General features: G+C 37.8%; 1 protein-coding gene across 4 annotated transcripts in view; it reads right to left on the bottom strand.

The window, feature by feature from the left end:
* LOC113054972 (retinoic acid receptor gamma-A-like) overlaps nucleotides 1–12,428 on the bottom strand; it is a 44,929-nt gene that overhangs the window by 17,914 nt on the left and 14,587 nt on the right. The window contains exon 1 of one of the 4 annotated variants that reach the window (XM_026220813.1): nucleotides 2,933–3,505. The exons of the other annotated variants lie outside the window; for them this stretch is intronic. Within the exon in view, the coding sequence (XP_026076598.1) occupies nucleotides 2,933–3,077 (145 nt within the window). The 5' untranslated portion in view covers nucleotides 3,078–3,505. Of the gene's footprint in view, nucleotides 1–2,932; nucleotides 3,506–12,428 lie in introns of those variants that run through there. 4 annotated transcript variants of the gene reach the window in all.

Below are 12,428 nucleotides of genomic sequence, written 5' to 3'. Positions count from 1 at the left end.
TAGAAGAGCGCTGTTAAACTTGGATTTCCCCTTTCATTCAACAGTATGCATACAAAGCTTTCTTCTTTGTAGTACCTCATAAACTGACCCTTTTTATTTTGTCTTTTCAGGGTGAAGCTGAGTCAACATTTGGCCACCTCCTCCTCAGCCTCCGTGAACATTGTTACACCAAACTGAACTGACAGGCAAATTTTTTTTATTTTTTTTTTTACAAAAATGTATTCCTGATTAATAACGCCGTGTCAGTCATCCCGTTCCTGACAAGAACTTAATCAAATAACCCATCACATCCTGACAAGAATTTGGCCAAAGAATGATCCCATCCTGGTAAGAACCCAATGTGTAAAGCTGCAATATGAACTCTAGCCTGCCAAAACATCAAAGTTTGTTTAAAAATATACTGCATTTGGTAAAGTATGCCTACATTTTATTTCAGCAGTGTTAGCAAACCCTAATTTGTTGAATTAGATTACTTTGAATTTAGTAACAAAGCTGAAAACAACTTGACCTTTTGAGGTTTTGCTCAGGTGAAAGGTCAACAAAACGAAGGTATAGAGAAAGCGGATATAAGAGTTACTAAATGCTTAAAATTGGAGTCAGCGCTGTCCACAACAACATATTCTAAGTCTAATGAACTAGCTAAAGCTAACAAGTTCAAGTTTAGCTGGTGAGGTATGACTGTGAGACCTCAGCTGTTGCATCTGGGGGCGGTTCAAAATGGGTGAGAAAAGAGATCAGATCATTGTCAATGGATTCGTTTTGGGGTAGACCTTGTTGTGGGGTGTAATGCTTGTTCAACCAGCCGGGCTATAAAATGGCATTACAGAAGAGGGGCAAATTGCAGCACAATCTGCTCAGTCGCACATAGAATAGGACCCAGACACATTTTCATGGGCTTTCTCCAATGATTCATTTTTCTAAACATGGATCTTGTTTTCAGAATATGCCTTTCTTGTTCTCTGTGTGTTTAAACATGATGATAAACATTGCAATTGAATTACTGTTTGCAACAGACTTTTGATTGGATAAAGAGGCAAGTAAAATGGAGACAATGGGGAGGGTAGTTCATATTTTTCATGTAAAAAATAATAATTCAGGATAACCAGCAGAAGACTGAAGAACTCTGTTAACAAGTCAGAAGATCTTATGGTATTTTTGGTATAATCGATGGCACTTGAATTCTCTTTAAAAAAAAAAAAAAAAAAAAAGATTCACTGTGCCATTTAATTTCATTAATATAATGTCCTATGTTTAGCATCTTATGAATGTGCTAAATAGCTTAGATCCCATTATGTGAGATTTAAATTTCATTACAAATACACAAAGCATTTCTATTTTGCCAGTGAATTTTTCTGTGATCAGAAAGAAAAAAAATGTAAAGGGGTTATATGACGATGCTCCAAAGAAAATTTTTTGTGTATTCGGTGTAATGCAAGGTGTTTATGTGGTTTAAGGTAAAAAAAAAAAAAAAACCCACATATTTTCCACATATTTTACATAATTGTTGCTCCTCTATGCTCCACTTTCTGAATCGCATTGATTTTTAAAGCTCATCGTTCTGAAACACAAGGTGTACTCCGATTGGCCAGATATCCAGTGCGTTGTGATTGGCTAAATGCCTCATGCATGTGACACAAAAGTTACGCCCCTTACCATCCTGTGATGCCTTCTCCTGGCGTGACGAGACCGATACCAGTAAAACCCATTACAAAAGAGGCATTTTGGCATTCAGTGGGGACATAATTACTGATTATAATGACTTATACTGTCTTTTTATGAGTTGCATTGCATATTGCACAAACATAAAACCATTTCTGCATTTGTGATCTAAGAAAGGACAAACAACAAGTGCTACTCTAATCTGCTCAAAACTTGTGTTTGAATAATCAGTGGTAAATTCTTTAAATATGAAAACATACTTACAGTCTGTGAGTCAGAAGCGACAGACTGTCCTTGCAAATTTGGAACTGCCCCACTTTATAGAAACAGCCTTTGTGCACAGACAGCAAAGGCTATTTTCCCAGGAAACAGTCCTCCATAAATTGTGCTACACAGACCTGAATATTTGGGTTGAACTGTTCTGGAACAGTGTTGTAAATACAACCACTAACCACTGATTTCTAGTTGTGTCCTCTCTTGGAAGACCAAACAATGTAGTTTCGCTTTCGCAACGAAACACACGGCGTCTCCACAACATGACGATGGCTGCATAAACAATACTACAGCAGAATCAAAGTCACACCTCCTTTCTTTGTGAGAAAATTTGGGCGGTTTTATGCGAATCGTCCAACACAGTGATGTAGACATGTGAGGGCGTGTTTAAACGAGGCATTTATATATTTTGGGGTTTAAGACTTTAGTTTTAAGGATCTTATCTATTCACTAACAGCTTGTAACACTTCAAAGAGAAAGAAAAATTTGAAACTGCATCATATGACCCCTTTAAGAAGAAAACCCCTAATCAGCCCTTCTCTTATAAACTCTGTATGTCCATGTGGGCTCCATAATCCTTTAATTGAGTTCATTGTATTCATAATTGAATAATAAAGGACATTCATTAAGGTCAAACTGGATTGACACAAGAGACTCCAAGCAGACTCACTCACACACATAAGAAATATTTATAAGTATACTGTAGATTATTGAAAATAAAATACTATACTAGTATTATAATAGTATAAGCACATATTTCAGTGTACAGTAAAGGATAGATAGATAGCAAATTTTCTGGCAGCTAGCCTTTAGGAAGTCAACAAAAGTGCCATTTTAGTCAGTTAGCACATGACGTGATGCTGAGCACATACTACAGTCACTTAGATTCCTGGAATTCTTTAACAGATGCTAAGAGTTAAAAGGACACGCAGTATCAGTGTGACTGATAAGAACACAGTTGGAGTAAGTTTAGTGTAGATACAGATGCACACACACTTACACTGCAGTCTAGTGTTGTTGGTCCATGAGAAAGGTTCTAGCCCAGGGAAGAAGGAGCTTGCTTTCCTGAGCATGCATGAACTCTGAGCGGATACGTCAAAGAGGGGTCTGGCCCTTACCCCAAGAGCCTCCACACAGTCAAACATGATGTCCAGTCTTTGCCAAAAACTCAAACTCTGTTCCAGATGTTCTGTACTGTGTCTCAAGCAGCACTGTAGATGATGTATGGAGTATGGAGTTTTCCAGTCAATCCAGCACTCTTCCCAAAGCAATCGATCGCAACAAAAAGTCTCAAGGACTCCTGTTTAAGGTGTAGCTGTTGCTGTAACCAACTCTTAGTATCTCAAACTTTTCTGTAGCAGTTATTGGTTGATTCAAACAGCTCCTGTGCGTCTCCAAGCTGACCATCACCCTGTGCCTCTTTTTCTCTGGTGTCTGCTGAGTTTTCAAGCTTTGTCAAACTCAGCCTGACTGTCAAGACTCTTAAGTGTCTAGCATACTGTAACTCCACAACCTGTGCTGCTTCCCTCGCCACAGCTAGCTCAGCCCACAACAGAAGGAAAGAGGGAGAGGAATTACAAAGCGAGGGAGGAGAAGAGAGAGGGAGGGAATGAGGCGGGTGCTTTTGTGGTTGGCTGAAAGATGAAAACTTTCCCTTCCATTTTCTGCTAGAGCAATCCTGTCAGCCTAAATCATATTTTATACCTTTCCAAATGAAAACAAACAACATGACCTCCTCTCACTTCCTCTATCTATCAGTCTTTTTCTGCTCTTCCTATGAAATATATCGGCTTCCTTTCCTCTAGAGGCATCATGTAGTAACCCTCTTTATACTTAAGTGTTGATATTCACAGAGAGTTGTGATGTCTAGATAAGATGAAGATTAAAGACCCATTTCTTTAAACTGACATACACATAATACACTATAACATTTCTATCATTCAAATCCATCAAAGAATTATGCTGCATTAATTAGGTCATCCGGAACCAAGAACACTTCCCATAACACCTAATGTACTTGCAGCATTGTAAGAAGAATGGCATCTACGCTAATATTAGTCTGTTTCTCTCTTATTCGAGGTAACCTTAGCCACCAGATCCAGTCCAAATACAGACCAGATGGTGGATCAGCTCCTAGAGACAACCTCTACAGCTCTGAATATCAGTGGAGACCATGTCAGCTAGATGACCATAGGCACAAGACCACGGTGCTGCATCTGTGTTACAGCCTGGAATTAAACCACGCCATACTGGTTTCGTCTGGACAGAGGAGAACTGGCCCCTGACTGAGCCTGGTTTTTACAATGCTTTTCCTCTCCATTTCTGTCAGCGATCGAGTTTTGGTTCTCTGCCACTGTCGCTTGCTTAGTTGGGGACACTTGACTGACTTCACAGACACTATTGGAGGAGAGCAGAACTGGATGATGACATCACCGAATCATCAATTAACTGATTTTATCGGAAAAAAATTACTTCCTGGGTTATTGAAAAACTATTTTCCAGTTTGACTCTGTAAAGCTGCTTTGACACAATCTGCGTTGTATTGAATCAAGTACTACACCAATAAAAATGACTTGAGGCAAAATGGAGAAAAATTATGTGTGGAACATATGTATATTTGGGACATTTAATAATTCTGAAATTCAAAATGTAAATAAAAAAAAAAAATAGTATTTTTCTGTTCAATAAAAAAAAATCCTGAAGAAACGCGGAACATAAAAAAATTAATTAATAAATACAGTAAAAAAAAAAAACATTTTTTCATTTTTAAATGCCTTTTTCTTCTAATTTAGTGCACTCATATACTGCAGTGCATATGAGGCTGACAATATTTACAAGTCACACTCCTACCTCGTTTAATACTCACTTGCTCTCCTTTTACAATTAAAGTACTGTATATTAGCTAGTATGTTTGCAAGTGTTAATAAAAGGACAAAAATTTTACAAAAAAGGTAAAGTTTCCATGCTATAGAGAGAAAATAGAGACTGCAAATGTGAATTTATTTGAATCCTATTCTAGCAATTCACAGCCTGGCAAAACCCCATTCAACATCTCTCTTTCTGTGATGTTTCCACCAGAAGTCCTATCATCGGCCCCAGTCCGTACCTCTCCTTGACAGATGTACTTTTCAGATCTTATGTTTCTGTTCCCAACTTACATCATCTTTATTTTGCTCTCAGTTTGTCATTTCATCAACTGCACCACAACTTAATGCTGTCCAGATCTGTGGTAACTCTTCCAAACAGTTGCTACAGAAATATGCCAAAACCTACGTCAACTGTCCCTGTTGACTCCGTATTGCATTTATTTTGCAATGTCATCCAAACTTGTCTTGAACCCACAAAAGTCTGCATCTAATGTTCTTACTTTGACATGTTTTTCATGGTTGCGTGCATTATTTAGAATGTGGTGCTGGAGACATTTTTGTCTCCAAATAATTACAGAGACTACTTTTAAATTGCATCAGTGAGGAAACTTTGTTAAATGATGACAGACATGTTTTATATTTTTGCTCCAGACAGCAAAACATCATGTAATTGGTTTATATTATGACTTTTAAATTAATTTTATGAAAACATTTATCATGCAACATGCATGTTTGACACTCTACTTTAGTTGATGCATTTCTGCAGCTTGTTCCTCATCATCATCTAGATGCAGACTTGATCAGGACGTTTCTCAGTGGTAAGTTTTAACTCTGTATGTGGTACTTTATGTGATGTGACAGAAGTTGTATTGCATTCATCATTATTATTTTTATTTGAGATGCACATGTGGGAACTGTGTTAGAATGCACAGTGAGACTGAAAACAGTGTTTTCTCGACCTGATGTAAACACACTAGCTAGCAGAAGTGTTTGTGGGCATGTCAGAAAATTCGCATTTTGCAGGCAGGCAGGGAATTATGCAAATGTGTTACTTTGTGACACATATAAGTAACAGGCAGAAAATTCCAAAATATGAAGACTCTTTAAGGCAGTTCAGAGTTGACTATTTTTTCTGAGAGACAAAATCTTGATTTATCATGCACTTTTTTTGATTAACAAATTTGCAGATTGTTATTGAAGGATAGCTACACTACAAACTAAAAAAAAATAAAAATAAATTCAAAAACCCATATGACCTGCTCTTTAGCTAACAATGAGCAATGCATTTGTTACAGTATTTACTAATGTTTCAGGTGTTTACCTTCTATAATTGTTTCAGGTACTAATGTTTCACTTTTTTCAGGTGTCATTGTTACAGTGTAGTTATGAGATAATAGGAATAAACAAAATGTAATACTATAGGGGTTATGGTTAGGATTAGGGTTTTGTTACATGTAATCATCATTGACTATCATTGCTTTAGTAAATACATGTAGCATGTAACAAGGTCTCTGTAAAATACAGTGTTACCAATCTTAGTCTTCATGTTAGTTATTACAATTGTTAGTTCATGTCAGCTTAGGTCCAATAAATAACAGATGCAACTTTTGATTGTAATAACATACTATTAAATGTTGACATTAACAGTAACTACGATTATTAATTATTTTAGACATTTCTTTCATTGTTAGTTCATTTAACTATTGTAGTTAACTAATAGCTTTGCTTTTCTTCCAGCAGTTTTTTTTAAAACAACAACAATAATAATGGGTTTCATAGGTTACTAATCAGTGTTGTTTTATATTTGAAATGCAGCATATATACACTACATTCTGTCTTAGAGAAGTAAAATACATTTTATCAATCTTTCACAAAATGCATTTTCACTAAAACGGAATCAATTTACCCAATTTGTAGACATCTGTTAATCTGTGCATACGTTACCCCCTATTTCACCCCATACCATTGCTCTTTCTGCCTCAATATTTTCACCTGTCTTTCAACACGACCCCCTCCCTCTCTTACTTTTTCCCATTCTCTTGTTCTCCATCACACACACACACACACACACACACACACACACACACACACACACAGACACACACACTCTGCAGTGACACACAGCAGGGAGCAGCAATGCACAATCTCAGCCATCTCTGTTCTCTCCACACCTTGAGGCAATTACACCCCCTTCAAACACACACACACACACACACACGCGCGCACACATGCAAGCTAAGGCCCGAGTACCGCAGAAAGTAAAGGGGGAATGCAGACTGGAAAAAGCACCTCATTCTTTCTCTTTCTCAGGCTCTCCTGCTTTTCATCTATCTGCCAATCATTCCTGTCCATCTGTGCCTTTGCTCCTTTTGTATCTTATATATATATATATATATATATATATATATATATATATATATATATATATATATATATATATATATATATATATAGTCTCTGTCTTTCTCCATTGGTGTTGGTGGATCATCTGCAGGCTTTTGCAAAATCAAAAGCAAGTTTTATACTGCCGAGCACTGGCATCATGGGATGCCCAGAGAGACTGAACAAAATCTACTCTGTTCAAACAGCTCACTCTTCTTCCAGTGAGGAACATACACCTGGCCCTCATACTTTGTGGTACACAGCATTTGGGTTTGGATTTTTCTGACTGCATGTGTGCTGGATTTGATTGCATTGAAATTTGTAGTTCCTTGGGGGTCTGTATTGTGTGTGTGTGTGTGTGTGTGCTTGTCATGAATTGTAATCTGACCCTCAACTGGGAAAACTGGCTTTCCTTTACTATGGGACACATATGTAAACACATATGCATACAAATGTTTGCAAATTACTGTCCAAATAACTACATGTGCATTGGTAATAAATCTGCAAATGTTCATTTAAATAAATCCACCCAAAACATGAAAATTCACAAAGGTATCATATTATTCCACAAATCTTAGAATATAAGACACAATTCCTGATGTAGGACTGTGAGATTAATGTGATTAGGAGTTGCAGGATTTTATTTTTTACGATAAAAATAAATACAATAATATATATAGTATTATGTATATGTTACTGGTTGCTCAAATAAAAATGTTATATACAATCGAATTTCACAATTCTCAACACCAATTTCTATATCACAGTGGAATCTTATTCTAGACTTACTACAGTTTTTACCCATTGCTTGAACACTATAGACCCATGCTTAGACTAAAGTAACACAACTTGAAGCTTTTGTTACCATACCTCAAACACATGTACCTTAAACAAAAGCGCTGCTTTGCACTCTAGTTGCAATTCTGCAACACACTTACTCCTTTATGCAACACACTTGTTCCTGCATACTACACTCTATTTCATACATAAGACACTTCGTTCAAAAATGAAAACTCAGAGTGCCGTTTGGAAAACACATGTATCCAAAATACAAAACACATCGGGTAATTGCTAGCACTCAAATACACAACTGAAGACACTTACTTGCAAAACTGAACACCTGTCAGCCAGCTACAAAAAGCCCTCAGTTTAGCCATTTCAAGAACTTTGCAAGCATGGATGGAGGGAGAGCAAGAGGAAGAGGAAGAGGAGGAGGAAGAGGAAGAGGAAGAGGAAGAGGAAGAGCAGGAGGAGGAAGAGGAAGAGGAAGAGCAGGAGGAGGAAGAGGAAGAGGAAGATGAAGAGGAGGAGGTCGAAGAGGCCATGCACGGACCCCTATTTCTGATGATATAAGAGCAACTTTGGTGGACCATGTCATCAACCATGGCCTGACTGTGAGGGAAGCTGAGCAGAGAGTCCACCCACACGCCGCATGACTCTTCTGCAGGAAATGGAACTGTTGGAGACATTCAGGTGACAGCAATCCATGGATGATTCCACATGCAAGCTAAGGCCCGAGTACCGCAGAAAGTAAAGGGGGAATGCAGACTGGAAAAAGCACCTCATTCTTTCTCTTTCTCAGGCTCTCCTGCTTTTCATCTATCTGCCAATCATTCCTGTCCATCTGTGCCTTTGCTCCTTTTGTATCTTATATATATATATATATATATATATATATATATATATATATATATATATATATATATATATATATATAGTCTCTGTCTTTCTCCATTGGTGTTGGTGGATCATCTGCAGGCTTTTGCAAAATCAAAAGCAAGTTTTATACTGCCGAGCACTGGCATCATGGGATGCCCAGAGAGACTGAACAAAATCTACTCTGTTCAAACAGCTCACTCTTCTTCCAGTGAGGAACATACACCTGGCCCTCATACTTTGTATGCAAGGGGATATTTTCCCCAGTGCCTAGTGGGAGAAGACATTGTTTGCGATGTCAATGAGGCCAACAGAAGGTGGGATCCATGAGCCCACGAATGCACAATTGCCATGATTTTCTGTGTTTACAGTATAGTGTTTTTTACATTATTATAATTTTTTTCTTTATCTGAATTCATGTAACTGCAATGTACAGTGCTACAATGTACAATATTGACCAGACCTATTTGTTTTTTGGTTGTTTGAAAATGTGCCTCCTGAAAATATGCTTTCTGAATAAAGAGTGAAAATCAAAGATTGCAGTGTTTTATATAAAGTAGACTAGTGTGTTCCCCCTGATCTGAAAGTGTATGCATATGATGCAAGTATGTGTCATTTTGTCATCAGAGTTACACTTTGACAGAGGAATGTTAGGTTTTGATAACAGAGTTTAGGTTTTGATAGTAGAGCTTCAGTTTGACACAGATGTGAATGGTATATTTCCCAGTGTTGTGTCATGTTTACTTGTGTGTAGAGTTTTGGCACAATGAGTGAAGTTTTGCAAAATGTGTTCAAGCAATGGGCAAAAACTGTAATGTAAAATAAAAAACAGTCCTTAAACAATTATAGAAGGTAAGTACACGGACACAGTAGAATGCAATACAATATTTGTTTTCGATTACAGTAAATGTACGATTTGGTGTGTGAGAACAGGCAGGATGACGAAGACTGCATTAGATTGCATTCTACTGTGTCCTTCTATAATTGTTTAAGGACTGTTATTTATTTTACATTACAGTTTTTGCCCGTTGCTTGAACACATTTTGCAAAACTTCACTCATTGTGCCAAAACTCTACACACAAGTAAACATGACACAACACTGGGAAATATACCATTCACATCTGTGTCAAATTGAAGCTCTACTATCAAAACCTAAACTCTGTTATCAAAACCTAACATTCCTCTGTCAAAGTGTAACTCTGATGACAAAATGACACATACTTGCATCATATGCACACACTTTCAGATCAGGGGGAACACACTAGTCTACTTTATATAAAACACTGCAGTCTTTGATTTTCACTGTTTATTCAGAAGGCATATTTTCAGGAGGCACATTTTCAAACAACCAAAAAAGTAAATAGACCTGCTCAATATTGTACATTGTAGCACTGTACATTGCAGTTACATGAATTCAAATAAAGAAAAAAAAAATAATAATGTAAAAAACACTATACTGTAAACACAGAAAATCATGGCAATTGTGCATTCGTGGGCTCATGGATCCCACCTTCTGTTGGCCTCATTGACATCGCAAACAATGTCTTCTCCCACTAGGCACTGGGGAAAATATCCCCTTGCATGTGGAATCATCCATGGATTGCTGTCACCTGAATGTCTCCAACAGTTCCATTTCCTGCAGAAGAGTCATGCGGCGTGTGGGTGGACTCTCTGCTCAGCTTCCCTCACAGTCAGGCCATGGTTGATGACATGGTCCACCAAAGTTGCTCTTATATCATCAGAAATAGGGGTCCGTGCATGGCCTCTTCGACCTCCTCCTCTTCATCTTCCTCTTCCTCTTCCTCCTCCTGCTCTTCCTCTTCCTCTTCCTCCTCCTGCTCTTCCTCTTCCTCTTCCTCTTCCTCTTCCTCCTCCTCTTCCTCTTCCTCTTGCTCTCCCTCCATCCATGCTTGCAAAGTTCTTGAAATGGCTAAACTGAGGGCTTTTTGTAGCTGGCTGACAGGTGTTCAGTTTTGCAAGTAAGTGTCTTCAGTTGTGTATTTGAGTGCTAGCAATTACCCGATGTGTTTTGTATTTTGGATACATGTGTTTTCCAAACGGCACTCTGAGATTTCATTTTTGAACGAAGTGTCTTATGTATGAAATAGAGTGTAGTATGCAGGAACAAGTGTGTTGCATAAAGGAGTAAGTGTGTTGCAGAATTGCAACTAGAGTGCAAAGCAGCGCTTTTGTTTAAGGTACATGTGTTTGAGGTATGGTAACAAAAGCTTCAAGTTGTGTTACTTTAGTCTAAGCATGGGTCTATAGTGTTCAAGCAATGAACTGCAATATTCCACAATAGGTAATCCACAGAGAGAAGGCAGAACAACACCTAGACATTCATAATAACTATTAGAACACAAGAGACAGGAACTACTACAGGGCCCAGACACTATTTAACTGAATAGAGATGACATCACTGAATTCAATGATGAACTGCCTTTAACTATCATTTTGCATTATTGACACACTGTTTTCCTAATGAATGTTGTTCAGTTGCTTTGACGCAATGTATTTTGTTTAAAGCGCTATATAAATAAAGGTGACTTGTCTTGACTAAAGAAAATCTAGAAATAATGTTCAGATTTTTAAAGATGGTTAAGATTATGTTTATTAACGTCTACACCTACCACAACCCTAAACCCACCCTTACAGTAATGCAGATACATTAAATATCGTTGTTAAGCATGAGAAAAAGGATGTGATATTGATGTGCGCATACGTAGTAAACCCGGGTAGGAAAATCTGATGGGTAGAAAACAATTTCAGGACATCAGCATAAATGTGATTGATTCGCTTCGCTCCTGTTTTAATGTCAGTAAGTCATGCCAGCTAGCTTGTGATGGGACAGTTTTCCTGCAGCATGTGCACAAGCTGCTGATCTCTATCACCACCCACTCTGTGTCTTTCTCTCATTCTTGCTTTACAGTTATATAAAAGGTAATAATATTTTTGTAATATTTATTTTATCCAAATTAGCTTACTAGAATCCCCCATCATGCAGACACTCACTATTTTTAATCTCTCTCTCTCTCTCTCTCTCACTCACTCACACACACACACACACACACGTTTGTTTTTGTGTAAAGTGTGTTCATCCCATAGGTGTAATGGTTTTTATACTGTAGAAACTGTATATTCTATCGCCCTACACCTAACCCTACACCTAACCCTAACCCTCACAGGAAACTTTGTGCATTTTTACTTTCTCAAAAAAACTCATTCTGTATGATTTATAAGTGTTTTGAGAAATGGGGACATGGGTTATGTCCTCATAAGTCACTCTCTCCTTGTAATACCTGTGTCATACCCATGTCATTATACAGAGTTGTGTCCTGATATGTCACAAAAACATGCCCACACACACACACACACACACACACACACACACACACACACACACACACACACACACACACACACACGCCACTTGTGGTTTAAAGAATTAGGCCAAACCCCAGAAATTCCACTCCAATTCTATATAAATAAATAAAGAGGCACAATGTGGAGTTTGTGCTTTCACAACCTCAGTCCTGCAGTAACCTCAGCATTTGGCCTTCCTCTGCCTTGCTCTTAAAAGAAGAAAAATG

The sequence above is a fragment of the Carassius auratus genome, chromosome 36 (assembly GCF_003368295.1).
Source record: "Carassius auratus strain Wakin chromosome 36, ASM336829v1, whole genome shotgun sequence".
Taxonomy (NCBI): Eukaryota; Metazoa; Chordata; class Actinopteri; order Cypriniformes; family Cyprinidae; genus Carassius; species Carassius auratus.
The sequence above is the reverse complement of the archived record's forward strand: the minus strand, read 5'-3'. Positions and strand labels throughout refer to the sequence as shown.